Here is a 25,181-nt window from a genome sequence, read left to right on the forward strand (position 1 = left end):
CTCCTCCCTGACTCTCCCCTTGCTCCAACTCACACCATCTCCGAACTCTGATTTCACCCCCAGCTGCTCCATGCAGTGGAACATTTAATTGTTCTATTTCCTGGGTCCTGGTTTCCAATTATACTATTAAAGTCTTGAGAACGGGGGATCTCTTTTAGCCTCGTAGTACTTGGCACAATGCTGGTCACATAACAAGTAGTCAGTGACTACTTATTGATTAATGGGTGAATTTAATCTTACTATAATACAGTTAACCTGGCATACTGATTTAGGTTTTTCCCCTGATATCAGCTAGGGGTCATATGGATACTGGCTTGCCCATGTGCTAGAACTGGGCACTGGGATGAAGGAATTACTTCAACATGTGTTTGGATAGTTGTACCCACCTTTTGCAAGGAGGTTGGTTTGTGTATCTGCAACGACTTAGTCAACGGCCTAGTTGCACCACCATCTTCCTGGTGCTTGTTCTGCTGCACCCTGACAGCTGTCTCCACAAGACTTCCTTCCTCTTGGGAAAGAAAGTCATCATTCCAGGGGAAAGGGGCCACATGGGCAATTAGGAAGCAAATGTGGCTTTTCATTCCTGACGTACCAGGTGAAGTTCAAATGTTACCTTCCGTCCTTACTGAAAAGGTGAAAGAATTTCCTGTGAAGTTTGGACACAGAAGGCTGTTCAAAACCTAGTGGGATCTGGGGTAAGGTGGGCTCAACCACATCCCATCAAAGTGATTTAGTTTCTCAAGGACCAAAAGAAATTTCGAACATAATGATCACACTTATAATGGGACTCCATGACCTGGACTCTGAGAGGAAGGCATTTTAGCAAGGCCCCAGAGCAATTATATTTGACTGTCAACACCATACTCAATGGGTCTGTTAAACTTGTTTCAAGATTCCTAACGGATCCAGTAATATCAGTGTGCAAAGACCAGGGTGTGTTTACACTTGCCACTCTCAGCTGTAACTGACGGGAGCCAGAACAGCATCCTCTCGTCCGGCCCCCACGCCTCTTACACTGGACTAGAAGACGTGTTTTGTGTGCCTTCCACACCTCACCCTGCAACACCCACTCAGAAACGGGCAATACACCTGCAAAGCAGACAGCTCTGATGACTCCTAATTCTAACTGGGAGGAATTGGGTTTGACCAGGGAAGAAAGGCCAGTCACTCAAAGTCTGCAGAATTATGTTCTAGAAATAGGGATAGATTAACAAATATAACGGGGATGGATTTTCCCCCAAATACAATTTGGCTTGGCTGTTCTCACTTAAGCACCATTTGACACCTCTCCACCCCTTGCCCCATCCTGGCCCACCAAAGAGATGCTTCTCCCAAACACAGCAGAAGATGACTGCATTCAGGTCCCCTGAGGCCCTGCTCCCTGCTCTCCTGAGGTCCGAGGCAGGCTGCTATCTGACTGCTGGCCCACTCTAAGCATCCGCCATCCTCCTGCCTTACCCCATCCCGCCCCAGCACAGAAGGGCTGATGGGCCTCTTGGAGTCCAGGGTTATGTGTTTGTAGCCCCCCAGGTCTCTTTGGCTTCAGACGCTTCAAGGAGGTGATTAACTTCCCATTGGGATTTTTCTGGTGAGGGTCAGAGAGGCTGTCAGCCTTCCCAGTGGTTTCCTTCAATTTCCTTCCTGAACTGCTATAGCGCGTTCAAGTCTGCAGACTAAAGTGACTGCCTGTGGTTGTCTAAATGACCAGTGGTCAGGGCCCAGAGATGCTCACGAGTTCTTGCTTTAATGAAACACAGAGATCTGTGGATTGCATAGACTTGGCTCTGGAGTCCATCCACAGGAAAGAGAATGTGTATTTTTGAAGGATATGGACACACACTCACAGACTTCAGAAAGTGAAAATATTTCCTTTCCCTGTGTGGTTTGCAGATAGTAATTTCCAGCCAGCCTGTGAGAGAAGTGGACAATATGTACTCAGAGCTGGGCTCATCAATCTGCCCACTCCAGCTCTCGCTGGGAGGAGTCTGGGAAGACTTGCCAGGGCTGAGTGCTTCATCACTGGAAAGCAAGCTATCAAGATGAGCCTTTCCACCAAGTGCAGGAAAAGAGAAACGAGTATTTAGGTTCAGAAGCATACCCAGTATCAATCATTTTTCTGTCATGTGCTTAATACCCCAAATCAGATTAGGACATCCCTGAGGGCAGGGCCGGAACCCTCACCCACAGCCCTAGGGCTTAGGACCTGGAGAAGTCAGACTGTGAAAGCAGGCTGCCCTGGTTTTGGCAGTCTTCCCTAGGATGGAACTCTGTTTTCAAATATCATCTTTGCTTCTTGCTGCTGTGCTGGACTCCAGTATGTAATGAAGCAAAATCAAATGCACATACCAGTGAGCAACAGCTTGGGACCTCATCTGAACTACACAGAGTCCAGCCACTTGCTCTGCTCGGTCCACTGTCCAGTTGCCTGGCCTGGCTCCCCTTGTTACAGGACAGGCTGGCCACTCAGACATCCTGTCTGAGTCGGCCTGGCTAGCCTCAATCAGGGAGCCCGACTCTCAGACCCTCTGAGCCTTGATGGCATGCAAATGTGCAGGACAGGCGGAGACACAGGGAGAAAGACAGGATGCTGGACCAGGAGGGACTAGGATAGAAGGGGTGGGGTGAGACGTTTACACAGATGGGCAGGGACTCCCAAGATGCAAGCTACCAGGATCAGCCTCGCCAGGCCAGGTGCAGGAGGAGTAATGAATATTTAAGTCAACATTCAGAAGTTCATATAAATCACTGTGTGTTTTTTCCCCTCCGCTATGCTGTGTATCGAATGACCTGCATCTGATTAGGATATCCCCTGGGGGCAAGGTACTGATCCTTTTCTCTCTTAATCTCTTTCCCCAGCCTTACCCTTAGCTCCAGGGCTTAGCATACAGGCCGCTTGGCAGCCTGCTCAGCTGAGTTTAAAGCTACATACACTCAGACCAGCAAGTGCCCTGTAAGTATCCGGACTGCCAGCTACCCCTACCAGCACAGAGATTGCTGAAACTTGTACCCTTTGCTGAGCCCCAGTTGGCCTGTTCATTTGGCACAAGGAAGATGTTTCTTCATCCACAGCTGAAGCCACTATAGAGCCAGAACCATTCCAGTTCTGGAGAGCTGCTTCCCCTCTCCCTGCATGACAAAAAGTCACCTACTTTTAGGCCAAGACAAACTTGGGACAAAAACAAAGCCCCAAACAAGTTGTGTCACTCACTTTGAAATTTTTAACAATAGATGATGGTGGCAAGGGAGCAACAAACAAATGCACTGATCTCCTGGAGCGATTTCTAGATCAAGGCCCCTGATCCTGCATGAAGGGAGCCAGCCCCTGTGCACACGGGTCAGGCTGCACTACTCTCCTGCAGCCCCCACACCCACAGACAGTGACCAAATGTGCACACACACCAGGCACAGCAGGGGGCTAAGTGTTCTCTGTTGTCATTAAACATCCTTTGTTTCCTTCTGACCCCCACAGGGCCACAATCACTGTTTCCTCTCCACTACGCATGCACACTGGGCTCCTCTAGGCTTCCTGGGAGCCTTCAGCTGATGCATAATAAGAGCTGAGACACGCCATGCAAGGTGGGAAATGGGGTGGGGATGAGTCTTCTTTCCCAGGAGAGAGGCAAGCAGGAAGCTGAGGATGAGAATGAAATGCCCCATGCTCGCAGGGGATGGCCAGGCCAGGTCCCCTCTCACCTGTACTGGTCATAAAGGTGATGACGGTACTGCTGATGCCCTCGTTGTCCCGGGAATAAACCCGCAACGTGTATGTCATCCCGGGATAGAGGTCTGTCAGCTGTATAGGCTGAGCCTGGGCCTTAACTGGGACAGTTTTTTTCGTATGGTTGCCTGGGGAACAGAAACCTCAATCAGCCTAGAGCCAGGCACCAGGAGCTGGAGAGCCAGTGCTTAGGTCCTGGTCACCTGTCAAAGGTAGAAAGTGTGGGGGAAGGGACCAGGGAACCGCGGGTCCAGTCCACCATGCAGACCAGGAGGTTTCCAGGCAGCTTCCCTATGCCTGTCCATGCAATACTAATGCTTTTAAATGACCCTTCAGCTGGGGACACCGTTCCCTCTCCTGAAGTTCTCTTTCCTTACCACAGTCTTCACCATAGACATATTATAACCTACTTCCTTAAACTCTCAGCTTGTCAGCAGATGCTCTGTTGCCCTGGAAGCGATTAACTTTTCACATGGATCTGGCTGGTGAGGGCCAGAAAGCCAGTTAGCATCCCTCATGAAAACTGGAGATGAGCTGGGACTCTGCTTCTTGGCTCTCATTCCTAGTTTCACCTCTCATTTCTCACCATGTGGTGAATTCCCACATCAGGAAAAGTGTGTGCCTGTGCATGTAGACTGTAGGGTGAATAGGGGTAGTAGGAGCCTGAAAAAGTATGGACCAAACTATGGAGTCCAGGTGCTGTGGATGTGAACTCCTCCTCCAACCAGAGAGAACTAAGTCAGTTTTGCTCTCTCCTGAGAGGGTCTCTGGGTAGGCTATCCCAGGTGGATTTGCTGGCTGGGTTAGTTGGCTTAATTGCTTAGAGCACATACTAAAGACGCCAGGATGGTGGGTTTGACCCTGTAGGAACAGGGTCCTTCACTCAGGGGCCACACTCTGCAGTCCAACGAATCTGTACCCTTGGTCCCAAGCTCCAGTAAAGGATGAGCAACTCAGCTCAAGCCACCGGCTGGGCCAAATGGCTCTGGTCTGTGGATCTGACTGGGGGCCGCTGGCATTCCTCTGGGAGTAAAGCAGGGTTATAGCCCAAGTCTGTGAACTGGCTCACCCAGTCTAGTGGAGCCTGAGTTAAGGAGATCAATGCAGAGGACACATTTGGCTCATTTGGGGGCTATTCAGAACCCTCATCCTGGGCAGGAAATGAAGGGCCCCTTTACACAGGTCCTCCAGACATGCAATCCTAGACTTCCACTAATGGCTTGAGAAGCCCCCTTCCTTCTCCTTGAGCCTGTTCCTCCCACCTCACTGCCGCCTGAGTGCATATCGATTTCATTAAGCCATAATTAAGCCAGGCTAAAAGGCCTCTCTGAGCCTGGGGGAGTTCACAGGATCTCTTTAATGGCATCTACCACTACCCGCCGCTGCTGTCGACGCCGCTGCCGCCACCACCACCCCGCACAGCAATGCTTACTGTCGATGTACTCAACCACAAAGTCAGTTCCGGGCCCGAAATTGTGCTTCCAGGTGATGTTGGCCCATTTACTGTTGGGGAGCACCGTGACGTTCCATATGGACTGCTCATCGGGGGCTGGTGGACGGGTTAGAAGAGGAGTTAGTGATGAGGAGGGAGTGGCACCAGAGACATGGAGACACACACACACACACAAGCGTGTGCATGCACGCACATGCCCACGCTCGCGCACGCACACATGTACACACAGTCATCTAGGAAAGGGGAGAGTCAGAAATGGCTGTGCACAGGGCCTGACAGAGCTCCAAGCTGCAGCCTTGGTGGCCAGGCCAGAGGTCGCTGTCCAGGGACAAGCAGGTACAGTCGGGAGGACTTCCGAGGGAGAGCTGGAAACTGACTATGTGTCCACATAGGTAGGGTTAGGAATGTAAGAGTGTTTTTTGTTTTTTTTTTTTTGAGACGGAGTATTGTTCTGTTGCCCAAGCTGGAGTACAGTGGCGTGATCTCGACTCACTGTAACTTCCACCTCCCAGGTTCAAGCGATTCTCCTGCCTCAGCCTCCCAAGTAGCTGAGATTACAGGCGCCCGCCACCACGCCCGGCTAATTTTTGTAGAAAGAGTGGATTTTGATCTGTGCCATTGAGGCTCTAACCTGGACTTATTCCCTTTTCAGATCCCTTGTCATGTCAACAGTGTAAGGAAAGGGGCCAGGAAAAAGGCCGTGTGGCCAGGAGGAGGAGGCCACACAGAGGAGATGTGTGCCAGCCCCTTCACCTTCAAGCATAGAAGTGCTGCAGGAAGGAGAGGGTTATCTTTAAGAGCCTTGAGTCTTGATGAGATTTGCAGGAAGGATGGACTTTTGAAGCTGGAGGAGAATGGTGATCCAGACAGGTGAGGCTGGTCTAAGGAGCCCCTTGGGTTGTTCTTGGTCAGAGAGAAGCCTGGCTGATGTGTCTAACAGCTTCAGATTGTCTAAAGCCTAGAATCTCAGGGGCCCAAGTAAAGACAATGTGAAGCCTTCCTCTCCCTCGCGTGGACTAGATGGGACCAAGAGAAGATAACTCCTTGACAACCAGCCCTCAGTGGTCCAGATGCCAGAAGAATCCTGTTCTGTTGGCTTCTCAGCACCACCAAGTTTTTGATGCCTGATCTCTATGCAACACAGAGGACATTAATTATCAAGTTCCTATGAGCTGGGAGCCACTTTATCAAAGCCATGGTGCTGTCTGAAACCATAGCCTGTGTAGAGGAGAATGGCACTAATCTTCAAATGTAATCATTTTGCAAGAGTCCCAGCAGTCTGGTTACTCCATTTTCCAGCAAAGATTTAATAGTGGAGTACTCGCATGAAGCCTTGTATTTCAAAGACTTTACAAGTGTGGCTCCTGTATATTTTATTAGCATGCAAGGGGGGCACTGTCACCAACTCACTTGTCAAAAATAAATGAATAGAGTACATTGGCGATGCATTTATTCATTATCTATTTGACATGTGACTGAGCCTGCAGGGCTGGGGAAGTGATAAAAGATCTCCTGGTTTTCACTTCAAAGAGGTGCCTTCTGCACTACAACCTTGTCAGGTGTTGGTTGCCCCAGGTGAATATGATTCATATTAAGTGAGGGGCCAAGAAAGCGATTCCATTGATGGCACCATGGGGAGGGCAGAAGGTAGGCTTCCTTGCCTGTCTGCCAGACGCTTCAATTGTACTGGCCGCTTGAAGCCATCCCAAATTCCAGCTCCTTAGAATTTCATGGCTCTTGCTGGTGAGAATGAATTGTGATTAGTCATTATTTGGGGACTTCAGTTTCTTCCTCCTCAGCTCTGAGCCCTGTAAATAGCTAGAGAATTTGTGTTTAAACAGTTTGGCCACCAATATGAAATTGACTCAAATCTGGCTGTTTTAAAGGCTGTGAAGATTGGGGTTCTTCTAGAAAAGGCCAGGCAATGGGAAGCCAAGATGATTTAGAGGTAGGAGCTGGAGGAAGGCATTGCCACAGAGAGACCAGGATGATGACCCGGAAGCACTAAAAAGTTCAGAGAGAAGGACCAAGCATGTGAGATATCAACACCAAGAAACACAAAAAGGGTCAGGGAGGGGAAGCATGGATTGTCTCACTGACTCCTGGAATGTAAGAATTGAGGAATCTCCCTTGAAATCTGAAAAAGACAGGCGAAGGACAAATAAAAAGGCCTATTTCACCCTGAGAAGAGTAAACTTATGAAACATCTTTTCCCAAGATGTAAGGCACGATAAAGGTGAACATTCATTTTTAAAGTCCTAGACGGCCATTCTGCTGCATTAAGGGAGGTGAGGATGGTTGAGGGGTGTTCCCAAGGTCTAGATAAGATCAAGGCCATGGCCAGGTCCTCTGCAGCGTCTCACAGAACTTGAGGAGTGAGACTCTGGAGGGGCTGGTCCTATGTGGCAACAAGGCCTATGTTTCAGAAGGCAAGTAACTCTTTGCTGGGGGAGCAAGAGCCACTTCCTTTCTTCATTTTTGGTTCATCTTTTCTCTGAACTCAAAGCACTTGTAGGACACAAAGCCCCACTTTAATGAAAAAGATGCCTCACCGTGGCCCCAAAGAACATCAATCACCAACCCGCTGGTGGCAGCTTCTAATACCCCAGCAGGTTCCTCCTCAGCCAACTTTTTCCAAAAGTGCCTGTTAAGTTCTAGATGGCACCTGTGAAGCAAACCAGCATTTTCAGGGTCTCAGGAGCTCACGGCAGCTGTGTCTCTCGTCTTCCCTGACAGCTCACTTAACTCCATGTCATTGAGCTAAAAACAAAATCCTCTCATGTCTATTAAGCCTCCATCCTCATTCAGGAGGCCGAGAAAAGTGGAGCAGGGTGGGAGAAAGGAGGCTTTGGAAGGTAAAGGGACTTGCCCAGGAGACAAAGGTGGTGCCCACTGGGTCCTACAATTCTACAGCTGTGGCAGAAGAGTTCTGGGTGCTTCCTGCCAGCCCTGCTGGCTGCCTCACGCTGATTTTATAGCTGGCCTGTGGGCTCAGGAAGCTACAGAACTTCCCCTTGTTGGTAATAAAAGACTGATGCGCAGTGCTTGGAAGGATCGCTGAATTCCCCTGGGGTGTCCCCGAACTGGAAGAACAGAGCTTCCTGGCCTGGCTGCACGATACAGGAACAGTGCATTCTCGTGGCTCAGCGCACCAGCCCTGGGATCGATTCTTACCAGGGGCTCTGAGAATGCCTGTAATTTTCCCTCCATGCCTGCATTTAAGGGCTTGGGGAATGTGAGTGGGCATTAAGGGACTCCTTGGCAATACAGTTTCCTGGAAGCTTTGACTTTGTAAAAGAAAAGTCTGTAAATGTTCCTCGCGGAAGGAGAGACAAGGAAGGAACAGGGGTTCTGGGAACAGAGCTGCCTGGCACAGCCACTCCCTGCTGCTCAGCCTCTAGGCCGGATGCAGACGTGGCCAGGGCAGGAAACTCCCTCAGGCCAGTTGTACAGTATCTGGTCCTTTTCCCCTCCTCACACTGTCTTCCTTCTGGAGTGCTCGGCTCTGAGCTGACTGCCTGAAATGTAGCTGGAGGCGGTCCTAACATCTGGAACCTGGGGGCCCTGCCCAAGGAGCTTGGCCGTCTGTTAAGGAACAGGGATCTGAGGCTAGAATTTGGGGTACTGAGTGGTGGAGGACCACCCAAGGAGTGTGTGTGTGTCAGGGCCAGGCTGGGGAGATCTGGGCCTCCAGGTTACGGGACTGAGCATCTAGTCACGGGTGAGTTTCCAAAGGAAACACAAAGGGAGGTGGTGGTAAACACCACTCCAGACCCCACCTCCTAGCTGGGGGAGCCTGTGGGTTCGTCTGGAGGCCGCTGGGGAGGCGGGCCAGGAGGGGATGGGGAGCATGGGTGATGCGCAGTACCGGATTCGTGTATCTTAGTCCCGGAGGTGGTGGTGGGAGGACTCTCCGTGGTGGTGGTGGTGGTGGCAGCAGTGGTTGTAGTAGTTGTGGCGACGGTGGTGGTGGCGATGGTGGTAGGTGCAACAGTTGGGATGATGGGGACTGTTGTGGCTTCGGTGGTGGCAGCAATGGCAGTAGCATCGATACTGCTCACAGCGCCCGTCGCACCCACAGTAGTCGGGGGCAATGTGGGAGGAGCTGAGAGGGAAATGTAAAACAGCCGAGTCTGGTTGGTTTGGCTGTGCCCAGCCTGGACACACGGCCCCCGCGTGCAAGGCAGGCAGCCCAGTGAGGAGATGGGGCTTAGTCATCAGGAGCCTCCCCAAGCATAACGGACTGGGTCAGACGGGTCGCAGCAACAGAAGACACAACCATGGGGGAGGAAGAGAATGAAGCCCTGTGTGTGTTTCATTTTCTTCTCATGGTCTGCGTGGCTCGAAACACCCAGCATGCACCCAGCCAAGGATGCGTGAGGATGAGATGGGAAGGGGGCACGCGCTGAATCGCTCAGACCCCAGGGATGGCATGGAGCCCCAGGCCAAACACTGGCCAGATGCCACCCAGACACAGGCCCAAGCAGCACCAGTTGGGTCCAGCCCTGGAGCCCCAGCCTAGAGGTGGGCAGGCGGTGGGGCCCTGTCCAGCAGAGGCTTAGAGTGGCCTGCCATTCCCAACCAATCACTCCAAAATCACCCTTTGTCATGCCTGCATGAGCCCAAACAGCCACCCAAACCCGATGACAGAGAGGGAACAATCTCCACTCCGCGCAGGTGAGCCTTGCACAGCGTTCTGCCTGCCCTCGCCCTCCTCCGGTCTTGGCTCTCCTTGGTCATTCCCCTGCCTCTCCTCCCTCTCTTTCTCTTCTCTGCTCAATGGCGGCCCTTCCTGCAACCACCCTAATCCAAAGTGACTTCTTATAACTGCCTCTCTCTCCAGGAACTTCGGGTCCAGGTACCCCAAGTGCTTTCTGTTCACATGAGAACATGGGAAGAGGGAGCTAATGGAATGGCCCGCACTCAGCAGCACCACCTTCCCAGCCCACAGCAGACAGAGGAGTCCCAGGCAGAGTGAGGCGCATGCTGGGCTTCTTTTCCGCATAAATCTTCATGGGGCACAGAATTGTTCAGATCTGGGCTAACCCTCTCATGACACCCATCTCCCACCCAAAGCTATCCTTGGATGTTGGTCAGCTTGGGAGGGCTAAGCTTATGTATGTGACAACTTTTTCACAGGTCTTCTTTCCTGATATAGAAGTTCATGGAAAGGGCCGCCCTATCCTTACCCGCAGATCTAATATTTGCTAAAGCTGAGAGTATGAGACTGAGGCCAAGCAGAGAGAGACAAAGCCACCTCTCCTCCTTGCACTCGATCTCCTGTGATCTGACAGCACTCCACTTTCTAGTGTTGATGCTAATGGAGAAGTAGGCAGGGACTTTAAAACAAAGGCAGCTAACTCTCACTCCCAAGGAATCCCACCCAGCCTCAAATCTCTCAGGAAAATAATATCCCGGAGAAAGGGGCTAGGGCAGGGAGGGATGCCAGAGAAAGAATTGCCAGAGAGCTTTTTTTAAGGGAGAGTGAAGTGATCCTAAGCCTTCTCAGCCAGAGCCAGCCCAACAAAAGCCCTTTCATTCCCTTGGGTCTCCAATATTATAAGTCCCTCTTTGGAGAAGGAGGGAATACTCCTGCTTCCCTACTAATAAGATCAGAGGTACTACTGTGCCCCGAGGGTGCTGGCCACTGAAGTCACACTGGGCAGCTGACTATGCCCCACATGTTCCAGAGGTTCCTGGGCAGGCTCAAAGCTCTCAATGCTATATTCCCCAAACCCTGGTCAACCCACAGACATCAGGGCGGTGTGGGGAGGGGTGAGCAGTGGGGCAACTCTCCCTCTCAGATTCTTTATTTAGGGCTGTGCTCAGTCCAGGATGGCCTCAGGCCTGGAATATAAGCTCAGTACTAAAAACACTCAACATGAGGGAATTCACTTATCCCCACCCACCGAGACACACACACACACACACACTGTGCACACATACATGGGAAAGCCTGAGAGACCCATGTGGCAAAGGTCAGTTCTCTCCCAGGCCTGCTCCCTGCAGCTCTCATGGCCATAGACACACATGGGCTCTTTCCGCTGCTCTGTGCTGCTGGAACAGACCTGGAGAAATTATTTTGTCTACTTGGACAGGACTGCTCTGATTTTTTTTTTTTTTTAAATTGAGATGGGATCTTGCTCTGTCACCCAGGCTGGAGTATAGTGGTGTGATCATGGCTCACTGTAGCCTCGACCTCCCAGGCTCCAGCAATCCTCCTACCTCAGCCTCCTGAGTAGCTGGGACTATAGGTCCAGCTACAGGTCCACCATGCTTGGCTAATTTGTGTATTTTTTGTAGAGATGGGGTTTTGTCATGGAACCCAGGCTGGTCTTGAACTCCCAGGCTCAAGCAATTCTCTGGCCTCAGCCTCCCAAAGTGCGCACCTGCCGGAGTTCCTTATCAATAGTATATTTTCTAATAATTTCTGACAAATCAAATGCTCACAAGGTAGCCCTTCTCATGACTATCTAAAAGGCATCATTAGAAAGCACTCCCTTTGGAGGAGGTTGCAGTGAGCCGAGATCGCGCCACTGCTCTCTAGCCTGGGCAACAGAGCGAGATTCTGCCTCAAGAAAACAAAACAAAACATAAAAGCAAACACTCCCTTTTAACCTGAATCATCACACTGTGTAGTGCAGGAGCCTGGGCCTCCCCTCCTACAGGTGCAGTGGCGCTACATTTCCCAGGCCCCAGAATCCAAGTCAGTCTTCCCCAAAGTTTACACTCTCTCATGTGGTCCTCAGACTCGCAGAGACACACACACACTCATACCCCAACAAGGCCATAGCTGGGGCACACTCTTCCCAGGATGTTCCAGTGAGTAGCTGAGGGACAGAGGTGTCAAGAGAGCCCAGGTGACAGCATTTTCCTCACTGGCCCTGCTGGGCAGAGGCAAGGATGAGAGATGGCTCTGAAGATGTTTCTACACTGCATTGTCCCCTCCCCTGATGGCCACTTCTGCCAAGTGTGACAGAAAGGAAGCATTTTTCTCTGATGATGGCTACCTAGCTGCTTCCTGTCTGGCTCAGGCTTAGTAAGAGGGAGCAAGAGATGAGAGAGAGGAAAGGGGTCACTTTCCGGCAGCCTCCCCGGGGCTCCCACCATCAAAGTTACTATAGAGGATACAACCTCAGCTGGCTAAGGTCACTGCTGGCACATCTCTGACCCACTCATTAGCTGTGTCTATTGTCCCAAGGCAAGACAGGGCCTCCAGAGAGCTAGGGAGGGTGGAGGAAAGAAGAAAAGCCTCTGAGGGAAGGTGCAGAAGAGTCAAGCAGTGAGCTGTCAGGGGGCTAGTACAGGTGGGAACAAGAGGAGGACAAGTGTTCCATGGGGAAAACCTTCCACTGCTCAGGTCCAAGGAGATTCAGATTATTTCATCCCCTGGGGCTGAGGTGGAGGAGAGGATAGAAGAGCAATGAAGCTGAGAAGTAGGGCTTACCAACAGAGCAGCACCAGGCTGGGCAGACACATGACTGGGCTAGGATGTCATTTCCTGCCGCAATAGGAGCTACAGGTTTGGAAGCAATCCTGGCCAGCGCTCAGTGGAGACCATCAGCCTGGCGACCGAGGAGAGGGGGCAGAGACTCTCTGTTAGCTAAGGGGGGGATCCTGAGTGGGCTAAAGCTGGAAGCACAAGGGCCCTCCTAGACGGCAGCATCAACCTCACAGGTTTGTTACCTAATGCACAATGGAAGGCACCCTGGCCGCGGCCAAGGGTTTTCCAGGAGGGTTTCAGGGAGCACCATACATGAGATGGAGAACACTGAGGAGAGATGACATGTGTCATTCATCTTTCCGTCCCAGAACCTGCCACAGAACAGGGCACCTATCAAGAGCTCACCAAACATTTGCAGACTGAGCTGGGTCAAAGAAGAGGACAGCACTTCCCAGACATTCCATGGTGGGAGGTTTAGTCCAAAAATGTCCACATGGCGTGTTGACTACCCCGGCCAAATCACAGATTGTCAGACAGATGGGCAGCAATCCTAAGAGACTGCAGATACAGGTGGATGAGAGGGATTATCTTCACTGGGTGAGAGATGAACAGGGCAGTTTGGGGAAATAGTGCCCAGGTTTGGAGAGGATGAGAGGGAAGACAGCAGTGGGCCAGACGCCAGGCCCACGTCAAAAACATGAAACCCGAGTTTCGTTGTTTGGCACCTGCTCATTGTGCAGAAGGTTCTTACGCATTTAAAGCTGAGAACAGCTGATGTTATCAGCACATCTCATTTCCAAAAAAGTGCAATCTGCCTCCACTGCCATGTCACGTGGAAGCCGGAGCCCAGGAAACATTTGATTGAGACCGTGATCTCATGCTGCATGAGTGTAGATCTTTTCTAAATGGGAAGTAGGAAGTGGGGTGATTGCAAAGATACCTCTCACCCACTCAGTAGAGGGACAGCACAGGCCAGCACAGATGCCCACTGAACAAGACGGACTGCCTGCCACCAGGCCCACCTGCCTTGGGTCCCAGGGTGCCAGAACAGGGGAGGTGGACGGGGAGCTGCTTCCCCATTGAGCTTGCAGCTGATTCGCCTAGTGCCCTCCCTGCGTTTCCTCTTCGTCATGGGAGAGACTTATGTAAACTTCAAGCAGGAAGTTAGAGAGGCCCCCAGTGTGGCAAGGATGGCTCTCACCCTGTTCCCCAGGCTTGGGATCACCTCTCTGCCTCACATCTTCACAGGGGTGTTCAGACCTTGTGGGGAGGCACTGGGGTGGTGGGTGAATGTTGAGGACTGAGGGAGAGAGGGAAGGATGATGGCAGCTCACCAATCCACAGATCTGCTTGCAAAACATACACAAACTGAAGGAAGCAGGGTGTGCAACAGAAATAGAATCAACCTAGGATGGGGGTGGGGATGAATAAGCAAAGGCGAGGAGGAAATCGAATTGGGCAAGGTGGCATCCCCTTCATAAGCCAACCCTCAGATTCCTGGCCTGGTCCTCAGCCCTCCCTCCACTGCCTGGCATGTAAGGAGGCTCTGGTGAGCACTTGCTTGTAGCCTTTGCTCTGCCAGGGTGAATCCTGTTCTCATTTCCCATCTGATGTAATTCAGGCTCAGAGGAGGGCCTGGAAAGGAACCCTGGCGTCCCCTGCCTTGTTTCTCCAGCCTGGGGACAGGCCGACTGTGATGAAGAGCCCTTTGATGACCCTCAAACCCATGACATGAGGACTGGAGAGGAGTAACTTGATTAGCAGGTCCTAAGCCCAGAGCTGCCCAGCACCTCAGTCCACTGTAGATCTACCTCCCACACCCCGAGAGTGGAGACTGTTCTTAACCATAAAGACTTGGAAAAGCTGGGTTTCTGAAGGGTGAGGAGATAATCAGCCCACGGTGCCTGCTGAGACTCCAGGAACTGGAGCACCTGGCCCTATCCATGGACATGCTTGCTTGTTCTCACTGAGCAGAGCCCGTGGTGGCTGGCAGAGCCCGTGGTGGCTGGCAGAGCCGGTGCCGGGCCCCCATGCAGCATGCGAAGCCGGCATGCACAGCGCGCTCACCCTTTCAGGAGATGGCAGCCCCACCAGGAGCCAGCTGTCCCTGCTCCTGCTGCAGCGCGCCTTCTAGGGCCACAGCTGGGGACACTGCTCTGAGCTGTCAAGCACAGGCAAGGGCTCAGGTGGTTAAAGGGAAGTAATCTACTCAGTGTCAGAATCAAACTGCAGCTCCAGAGAGCAGGTCAGGGCCGGTGTGTGTGGAACCCCTGCTGAGCCATTCTCCTTCTCAGCAGGGGGCAAATAGTTTGGGAAGGGGGGAAAGTGGGCTTGCTCTCCTCTGGTCCCATCCTCCACACACATCCCTCTTGACAGTCTGGCTTCCCAACCACTGAAAGGGTGAGTCTGGAGCATGCTTTCAGCCTGAGCCTCTCCCTCCTTGTCTGCCCTGGCTGGGCTGGGCTCCGCCTGTGCTGCCCCATGCCATGCCTCATTACCTCCGCGGCTGGTACGGTACCTGCGGTTGGAGTAGCTTCAGAACACAGCGCCCAAGATGGCCAGACAGAGGGAGAAAGGATGGAAAAGGGAAGAGAAAACAGAGCACAAGTGAGACCACAGGACAAGCAAAGCAGAGAAGGTTCCAGCCAAAACCTTATGCAGACGGCGTGGCCAGGTGCTGGCTGCTGGCCTGAGGATGCCAACTGGCATTCAGGGTTCACGGTCAACTCCACCTGAGTCAGGCATGTTCCTACAGAAACCTTTCCACCTGGGCCTTGGAGACCTTTCTAACACACTGTTTCTACCTCGATTCAAGGACTGGACATCTAGGAGGTGGCTGCAGCGACGGTCCACTCAGAGCATTATGTTCCCAGCTCTGTCCTCAATAGCATGTCCTGCTCTGGCTAGGTTGGCATGACCTTTGAGCAGGCTGGGTGACCCTCCATGATGCCAGGAATTGAGGGGATAAGGAGTAGGTGGTGTGGGAGGACACCAACTCCAGTCAAAAGGATGGTTCCTGTCTTTGGGGGAAGATGCTGAATAGTGGGATGGATAGGAAAGAGGGAGCGTGTTCAGCTGCACCCGCTCCACACCATCGCAACCTTGGAAGGCGGGAACTTTGAAGGATGGAGCCTGGAGCCCCTCTCCTGGTATTCCGTCACTCCAGTTCTTCCCCTCCAGTTGGACTTTATGAAGTTAGAAACCCAAGTTTGGACTGAGAGCCCTTTCTTTTTTCTTTTTCTTTTTTTTTGGATTGAGAGCCCTAAGTGAAATTCTTGAATTTTCTGCAAAGCCTTAAGTTAAGAAAAAAGCCTCTATTTGTCCTCTTGTCCCCTGAGGCTGCAGAACATTCTCTGTGGTGGTTACTGGGGCTGGACAATAGGGCTTTGTTTATCTGATGTTCTGTATTGGGGTGCACATAGGGAGGGAAGAAGGGGCTCTCTTTATCTATCTACTTGCAGAATTGAGTAATCAAGAAAGTGCATCATGGTCTGGCCTGGCCTTTGGTAACAGACACATATCAGTCACTAACCTAAGTCCCCCTGCCCTAATAAACTTCCCGAGTGCGCAGGGGCTTGGGAGAGTGCAGAAGAGCACAGCAGGAGGGAGAGCTGGTTGTGTGACTCACTCCTGGTTTCTGATACCAGAGAGGGATGCCGAGTGGGCTGTCAGCCTTTCTCTGCTTCTGCCTGGCCCCTCTTCTCCCGCCTCAGCACTGGTCTGCTGGCTAGAGTGGTGGGCTGGGGAAGGATATGGGCAACTTGTGAAGCTGCCTGGGATCCCAGGGTGACGCAGCAGGCCTGGTAGCCCCAGAGAAGGCAGCACTGATGCTCTCCTGGAATGCGAGTAGGGGTGGTATTCAGGAGACCCCATCTGGGCCTGGGCCAGGCCGCGGGACCTGACCCTTCTGTGGAAAGCACCAGACACGATGACTTGTCAGCTTCCAGGGTGCCCACTCACATCACCTCTTCTCTGGAGTCTTCCCATGAAGACTGAATTCCCTCCTCTGCCCAGCCACTGCGCGCCCTCATTTAGACATGCAATTAGATATTCTTATAGATGGCTCCCCCTCTAGATGGTGTGAGCTGCTTATTACCTTTGTATATCCCTTGTGTGTGGCAATGTCTGGCACCTCACAGTGTGGGTACTAAAGAAATGGCTGTTGAATAGACCGTTGTCTCTCTGGAGACACACGGGGGTCCCCAGCCTTTCCCAGGGGGTGTGCCAGTATTGAGGCTTTTGCAGCCTTGCCTCCTTGAGAGGTCCCAGACTGCACATTCCCCCACCGCCAGCGTGTGTGCCGGTGAGCCTGGAGCCCCCTCTAGTGGAGTCCTCAGGCAGGTGCAGCTCTGGTGGGGTTGAAATGCTGCCAGATGACTCCTGGACCCAGGAGATGAACTCATTTGCTCTTTGTGAAGCTGGCTTGGCAAATGGCTGTTTCCTAACTCCTCCTCCTCTCTGCAGCCTGACAACACATCCAATTCAGGCTGCAAGGAAGGACCACATTCTCTGCTTTACTCATGATGCCAGTAAGCAGCGTCATCATGACGGTTTCCCCTACCTCCTTGAACCCATGTGCCTTCGAAGAAAGAAGGTTGTCCCCAGAGCACTCATGGGGGCACTCACAATCATATTCCTGCCTCCCTCAAGAGGTGAACACTCACTGTTCTTTGGATTCATTATGATTTCTCTCATTTCTCAACTCATGATCTCTTCCTTATTCCTCTACAAGAAGGAAAGATGATAGATGTCAAGTGACTGAGCAAGTCAGGGCAAGTGGGGACCCAGGTGTGACCACAGTGGTCCAAGGAGAGCTGAGCTCCAGATACAATGCCAGCACCTACCTCTCACATGTAAGATGGGTTCTCACCTACCGAGGGCTTGAGGACTTGCAAGTCTCATTTCCTCTCCATCCCAGGCAGCCAGCTACAGATCTCAGTGTTTCTCTAGGCCTCTGAATTAGCTGGGACCTTTTACCCCAGGGGCTGCCGCCATGCACCTACCTTCATTCGGGGGTGCTGGTGACTCCTCTGTGACGGCTTCCCCAGAGCCCACCTGTGTCCTGGCGCTAAGGGTAAAGCGGTAGCGTGACACAGGGTCCGTTCTTTGCACTGTGAACTTGGTCTGATTGGGAGAGAAGTTTTCCACTATCTGCTTTCCTACTTTGGTCCCGTTAACTGGGGAGAGAGAGGTAAGTGGAATTAAACTTTAGCAACAGTTATTGATGGGTTATATAATCTGCAAGCTGGAGGGAAAACACCTTCCTGACTTTGCCGGAAAGGGAAATGATGGCACCTGCCTGGTGATCTTAAAGGCTTGGTTCAAAGGCAGAGCACTGGGTAAGAACTCCCTCCGGGCTCTTTGATTATACCCAGGGTTAATCCTTCTTCACTGATCCTGTTGTCTCTAACTCACTGCAGAGTTATGTGGCTGATTCAGAAAGATTCCGTTTAAATTCTTAAGCCCTTTCAACAAGGACAAAACTCTTCACTTTCTTTCTTCCTTTCAAACAGAACTAGGACAACGCCACTAGGCCTTTTGATTCTTAATGCCTCCTTTGTAAAATGCCTATTCAATGGACCTCAGAGGGTGAAAGGGTCTGGTCCAGAGATCAATTCAGAACAGCATACAAGCACACAGTTGGCTATTAAAATTGCTAACAACACAACATTTGGCTCTTTGAGTTTCCTAACAAGGTATATGTTACCTACTTTTGAAGCCCTAAAGTGTTTCAAATGTAATGGCACTCCTGTCCCTGCATGGTGATGATGAGCTCATGAGGTGGGGTCTTTCCAACCCAGGCTCCTGATTCGGGTCACCCCACAGTCACTGGGCAGCTCTACATGCAGCTGCCTTATCATAAATGACATCTTGTCAAGGGGTGTCCTGACTGTCTGTGGACTCCTGTGAGTATACTATCTACCCCATCAGGTGGAAGCTCCAGAACCTGAGGAACTCTCTCTTCTAGACTCTGTACGTGTTGGAGACTACAAAAGATCCCTAAAGGCATGGCTGTCTCCCTCATTAGACTGGAGTTCGCTTTGTCTCATCAGTGAGACTAGAAGCTCCCTGCAGGCAGAACTATGTAAGGAGAGCAGGGATTGAGTCCCATCTGCCTCCCCTAATCCTATTGGGAACTGTTTCGTTGGCCCCTCCATCCCTCCACAATGCCATCTGCACCCACAGGCTTTCTACCTTGAGTCCTTAGGAAAAGTGGTGAGAATGGGGTTTCTGGTTCCCAGATTATCTAAGAGAAAGGGAAGGGCAGAACATACAGGCCACGTATTTGAGAGTGTATCCAATCATGATCCCATTTGGATGCTCTGGATGATCCCACTCCAGGTTGATTGTCTCCAGGTTGGGCTGCCGGACGCGGAAACGCCTGGGGGCACTGGGTACTTGGGGAAGGAGGAGAGAGCAGGGGAGATGAGGGGGAGGGGGCAGGGAGGATGAGGAAAACACAAAAAACAAAGCACAAGTATGAAGGCATTGACCTCTGGACAACCCCCATGCTGGACACTGCTAAACTGAAGCCTGGGAGAACCGTGAGATGACCGGAGCCCATTGCCCCATCCAGGATGCCATTTCCTCCAGGTCTGAGGACAAACATAGCTCAGACTTTGCTATTTAAGAGAGGAAGAAGTAAATCAGGTTTTCTTCTAGCAACTACCCTGGATTCAGCACGTTAGGCTCTGATTCTGCAAAGATACCTCTAAATTGGGCAGAGCCATTCCTAGGTAGAGAACCACTTACAGCTGTTTTGTACAGAGGCTGCAGTTCCCTATCCTCAGACAAGGATTCTCATCACTGGGTCCAGGCAGCAGGCCCAGGCTTCTGAGCTGAGAATGTTGGATTCAGGGGTAAGGAGACAGAAAGCCAGGGTGGAACATCCGGAAGAGGTGGGAGGGCAGGAATGTTGGGGAGAGGCCAATGATGCAAACCAAACCAGGGGGAGGGAAAGACAGGGATAAAGAGAACAAGAGGGAAGAACAGAGGACAGGAGGAAGAGAAGAGGAAAAATGGGGAAAATAACAATTAAAGAGGGAGGGAGGAGAAACGGAGGAGGACGAAACAGATGCAAAGCAGATAAAAGAAGACTGGCAAGAACAAGGAGATGAACCAGGAACTCTGCAGTCATCTGTTAATTCATGAACTTGAATTTATGTGAAACAAAAAATAGGGGTTTTGACCCCAGGGCCATGTGAAACCACAGGCCTGCAGAAGGCAGGGCTATACTTGGATATTCCTCTGCAGAGACACCACACACACAGGCCGACTATTTCAGTGACGACTTCTTGAGAACGTGGGGGGAGAACCGTGAAGGTGTTGGGTGCTGGCAAACAAATCAGATGGTTCCAGGCAGTCAGGATGGACATGCTGCCTTCTGCCTTGGAAGGTGGTGGGGCGGCCCAGGCGCCCGCCGTGCCCTCGGGGATCAGTCTGCATAACCCGTCTGGAATTATGTCAGCAGACCTCACAGGTCTTCTCTTGAGATACAACCTCCTGGCAGGGCAGGTCACCTTGGCGATGGTGCTCTGGGAATGGCTGTACCGGCTCAGCTTGCAGGTCATCCGCTCCTGGAGGCCTCGCAGAAGTTGCCTTGTGCCATCCATGCCGAGCCACGCTGGAGTTTCTCCAGGCCCGAGGTGTGTGCCACCCTTCTCCTGCCCCACCCCGAAGAGCTGCAGGCCAGACCTACCTCCTTCCGGGGTGGTGAACTCCTTGGTCTCACTGCGAGGCCCATCACCTCTCCCATTGACCACAACCATCTCCAGCTTGTAGTTACTGTAGGGGAAGAGGCGGGACACCACGCCACGGAGGCGGTCACCAGGGAAGCTGGCTTGCTGTCTCTTCTGAGACACCCACAGGTTCTTCAGCAAGCTGCTCTCCCTCCAGTAGTAGGCCTTCGGGACAGAGGCAGGCTGGTGAGGGGTCAGGCAGGCAGGGCCGGGTTAGTTGTTAGTGGTGGTGGTAGTGACCGGTCTTTCCTTTGCTTGCTACAGCCTCCAAGTCCCAAATGACCTCATCAGTCCTATCCAGGCTGAGGAAGCAGCCTTTTAATCCCCACTCATTAGCCACTCCTGAACATGAATTTATATTAAACAAGAAATAAGGGTTTTGGTTCCAATTACTTTCGGATCCATGCCACGTCTTTGGGGAATGAGCAAGTTGGCCAAACTTACATCTGAGCTGCTCCATCATGAGACTGATTTCCAAGGTGGGTACCAGGTTGCTCAGGGAGTCCGTGCCAGAACCAAAAATAGTGAGCCAAGGGTCCAGGCATGGAAAGCTCCACTCTGTGCTCAAAGACCACATCACCTTGAATTGGATTAGTATGGTTTAGATTGATGGCAGGCAGCAGTTGAAAGGTAGCAAGTTACCCCCGGAAGTCTGAATATGAGAAAGGGTTGATTTAATCCTTTGAAGTAAAATGATTTCTTTTCATATTGTTGGAAGACCTTTAGGGATGAGACAGTCACATGTCCAAGTCAGTGGGATGCCAGGCTGCATGGTAGCAGAGCTTGGATGGGAAGGGACAGCTATGGAAGATGGTGGTGTTGGAGGGACGGTGGAATGAGTTTGGGCAACATGAGGTCTCTAATTAGCAGTGGGTAAGAAGCCACAGGTCAGGTGGCCACGCCAGTGTCTCCCAGGCTGCCCGTGGCAAGGTAGGAAGGAGTCCAGACTTAGAGAGGGACCCATGGGGAAGCTTTAGCCAGAAAAATCTCTAAGCAAGTAGGTTAAGGGTGCAAGTCAACTGTGGGGAAGAGCTCATTCAAGTGTACACATCACGTTGCCTTCTTTCCCCTACTGGCCAAATTCATTTCCCGGGAAGAGACTAGCCTCTCTTGCTCTGCCTCCAACTGTCCATCAGCCAACTCTTGATGACCCCGGAGGCCACAGAACCTGCATTAATCACAGTTACTGCCTCCCTCACTTTCCAGCCAACTTTTAATTAGCGCTACTCAGAAGGGAGTGCCGTGTATACCCTGGGCGCCCTCTCTCTTCTTCACATCTGAGCTCACCCTTTTGAAGAGGATGGACGATTGAGCAGAAACTGCTCTCAGGCAGGGAGGACCAAGAGAAGCCAAGGGCCTTGACAGTCCATATACTGGGTTATCTGGAGTTGGCTGTGACAACAGGGAGGGCATTTGCACGCTTTCAGTGGCTTTGCCTGTTAGTTGTGGCTTAGGAGATAAGGAGCCCAGTAGGGGCTATTGGGAGAGGGGAGGGGAGTAGCTCAGCGGTGCCTCAACACTGCTCTGAAGATACATGTGTGCCCACTCACGCATGTATTCCAAACGCAATGTGCTATGCAACACCAACCCAAACCCACTACCTTTCATGTGATTTTCTGCTGAGCACAATCTCTCAGCATATCTGCTGGACACATCTGAGTGTATATATACACATATATATATATATATATACACACACACACATACATACATATATATATATATATATATATATATAGAATTTTTTTTTCTGGGTATATTTTTGAACATCTAACCCTAGACATTATCTTCTTGAGTCAACCCTGGATTCAATAAACATCCCTAGGATTTCTTTCAAATATCTTATGCCCCGCATTTGCTACCCCTGGCCCTGGTTAGTGAGCTGGGTGGTTAGGTGAGTCCGGAGCTGGCTTCCTCACTCGGTACTCTCTGAGCTGGCCCTGGACCGTGTCGGAGTAGACGCGGTTCCACTGAAGGCTGATGGCTGTGCTGTTCATGACTCGGACTTTAACTTCAGTGGGCGCAGCCCTGGGATCTGCAATGTGTCGGGACAGAGAGCTGGTTATGCAGGCAGGACTCTAGGGTTGCTTCTGACTTGTTCTCTGCTGGCCTATACCTGCATTCCACTCAACACTGGGCATTCCATGAGGGCAGAGGCCATGTCTCCTCCATCAGACAGTACTTGAAAAAGTGGTGGGGAAGGCTCAGGACAAAAGGGTGGCAGTCCAAGTGGAAGGGACTCTGCCTACATGTTTAGAGGGCAGTCATTTGCCCCCTCCTGTGCTGGGTAGTTTCCATCTGCCCCTTCGTTTCGTCCTCCACCCTTCCTCACCCTGCTCTGTGTCCTGGGGGGCTGCCCTCGCTGGACCTTATCAGCGGAGCTCCCTTGTTCTCAGGCTTCCAGATGGGTTTAACCAATAGCAGGTGCCAACAGGAGGCCCCAGGGCAGGAGGAGAGGAAGGGTGGGTATCAATTCCCCTGGGTTCCTCTTTGCTGGGCTACAGGTTGACAGCCTTGTACTCTTCTACCTAAGGCCACGGCTCCTGAGGGCAGTCCTTGCTGGCTGTGGACTCATCTATCCCCGTCCATGGAGGCTCAGAGTGGTATAATGACTTCCTGCTGCTGCCAGCCTTTAAGGTGGATTACATATCTTGCCGTTTTCCCTCCAACTCTGTCCACACGTTATAAATAGTTACTTTTGAGAGTGCATCTGTTTCCTGGCAGAAAACATTACCCACAGGTTGAAGATGCCCTAATCTAGTTCAGGAAGTGATTCGGACCCTGCGACTACCTGGAAAGGGAAGGCCCCTCCCTCCCCCATAACTGATTCTCGTCCCTGTTTTCTCCACTCTGCTGCAAAAGCAGCTCTGCCTCGTCCCTTCTAATCCATCAGGGCATGGGCCGCAGGGTAGAAGCATGCAACGGAAACTGTGGGCTAGTCCATAAAACCCATGACCAGATGCCACCCTTTCTGCACTTACCATCTAGTAGTCCCATCGGGCTCCTGTCTGAAGTGCCCGCCACCATGGAGGTGAGGAGTGGGATGGACAGAGGACCCACTGACCCTCTCTGCTTATCTCCCTTGTGAGTCCAATCCATAATCACCTCTGGGAAAGTGGGGCCCAGGACCCAGCCCTCCCTTCCTCCATCTCACTGTTAGGAGCGCCACTGGCCCTACTCTTGACTGCTCCTTCTAAGTTCCCCCCACTCAAGACTGTCCCTCCTCCCTTCCTTCTGCCCACTCCATCCACCTACATGATCTCTTCTTCGATCAGACCCAGACCCAACAGGGCACAAAGGCCCTCAACCAGGAGGGGACTCCCAGACACCCCTGCTTTGTTTAGCAGCCCACAGGATTGATGTGCTGGGGACAGAGAGGCCACCACCGTCTGGGAAGCCAGGCATATATGTCCATGTATATGACCAGAATCTTGTTGTTTTACCAGGGGCCAGCCACCAAAGACCTTCTCTTTCTGTGCTCAGTTCCCAGGGCTGGGAACCGCAGCAGGAGCACCAGGAGGGGCTGGTCTGGGGTGCTCCTGTCTGGTGCTGAGGAGGCCTCCTGATCCCTCAAGGCTTCCCCAGGGGAATCTCTGGCCTGCTGCCCTGCTTCCTATGGAGGTGTCTGATTATAGCTCTTTAGGATGGGTAGTCCTGATGTTTTTTCTTGGTGCTAGCATGGCTTAGCAGTAAGGCAGACTGCCAGGGGATCGGAAGACCTGGGCTCTGTTCTCAAGACTGACATTGATGACTATGGAACACTGCCAAGGGTTTTCCCTTTTTGGGCCTCAGTTTTCACATCTGTGAAATGAGAGTTCTGGACTAGGTGATGACATTCAGTAATTCCAACTACGTTCGGATGATGATATTTCCACTCCAGACATTACTGGGTGCCTGTCTGCTCTAGGTCACTACAGGACGTTTTTCCTTCCTGGGAACTGGCTGTCCTCCCATACCCACCCCAAGGTTCCTGGCCTGTGTGCGTGGCCTCGTGAGACCTAGCCACAAGGGTCCTGGTGGGGAGACGGGGAGGAGACTACTCACAATCTTCTCCGGAGTAACCGATGACGGACTCTGGCTCAGGGCCCTTCCCGAAGTCATTTTCAGCCTGGACTCGGATCTCATAGGGCACGTAGACCGGGGTCTGCCCCACCACGTAGCGAGAGCCCCACACCGTGACGTTGTTCCAGGCCTCTCGAGTCTCTCTCCGCCTCCACTTGACAATGTAGCGCAGGTTGGGGCCAAAGGCCGAGGTGGCATTCATGGGCTGGGCAGAGGGACAGACAGGCTGGGGAGGCTGCCAGAGAGGGGCCCAGATCCACCCACAGCTTGCCCTCTCTTGCTGTGCCAGGCATCCCTTCCAGATGTGCCCAACACTGGCCTGTCCCCTTGCAGGGTAGGGAAGGCCACATCCCCCACCCCAGTGAGTCCCCCAAAAGCCCAAGGTCCTGTGAACCCAGCAGCATGCAGATTTTCTGTGACAGAGGCTTCGCCTGAGACCCAGTTACTCTGACTCTGAAAGCCACCCACATTTGCAGGTGCAAAAGTTTTATTTTCAACAAAACTCCTTCCTGTGACAGGAGCAACAATAAAGCAAAATATAGACAAAAGGTAAACTTCTCCAAAGTCAGAAGAAATGAGTTGTGGTTAACCACAGCATGGCTCCTGCTAATGAACTCAAAATTCCAGAATGGACTTTAGTTCTACCGAATTTGTATGTGTCTGTCCTGTCCTTCCCAAGAGGTCAGAGTTCTTTAAACATGGGCGTGATTCTGCTCTTTATTTTCTAAGGGCCTGGCCCAGGAATCAGTCCTCTGGGAACCTGCT

General features: G+C 51.9%; 1 protein-coding gene across 21 annotated transcripts in view; it reads right to left on the reverse strand.

The window, feature by feature from the left end:
• The window catches only part of NFASC (neurofascin), a 188,093-nt gene that overhangs the window by 12,185 nt on the left and 150,727 nt on the right, over nucleotides 1-25,181 (reverse strand). For 12 of the 21 annotated variants that reach the window (XM_009238823.4, XM_054522210.2, XM_002809563.6 and 9 more), the window contains 7 exons: nucleotides 24,399-24,621; nucleotides 18,891-19,013; nucleotides 17,619-17,792; nucleotides 15,134-15,148; nucleotides 9,040-9,276; nucleotides 5,151-5,267; nucleotides 3,694-3,846 (listed from right to left, as the gene is read on the reverse strand). In XM_009238823.4, the coding sequence (XP_009237098.3) occupies nucleotides 3,694-3,846; nucleotides 5,151-5,267; nucleotides 9,040-9,276; nucleotides 15,134-15,148; nucleotides 17,619-17,792; nucleotides 18,891-19,013; nucleotides 24,399-24,621 (1,042 nt within the window). Of the gene's footprint in view, nucleotides 1-3,693; nucleotides 3,847-5,150; nucleotides 5,268-9,039; nucleotides 9,277-15,133; nucleotides 15,149-17,618; nucleotides 17,793-18,890; nucleotides 19,014-20,314; nucleotides 20,520-22,273; nucleotides 22,390-24,398; nucleotides 24,622-25,181 lie in introns of all 21 variants that reach the window. The other 9 variants (XM_054522292.2, XM_054522270.2, XM_063725714.1 and 6 more) reach the window with 6 other exon arrangements.

The sequence above is a fragment of the Pongo abelii genome, chromosome 1 (assembly GCF_028885655.2).
Source record: "Pongo abelii isolate AG06213 chromosome 1, NHGRI_mPonAbe1-v2.0_pri, whole genome shotgun sequence".
NCBI classification, from domain to species: domain Eukaryota; kingdom Metazoa; phylum Chordata; class Mammalia; order Primates; family Hominidae; genus Pongo; species Pongo abelii.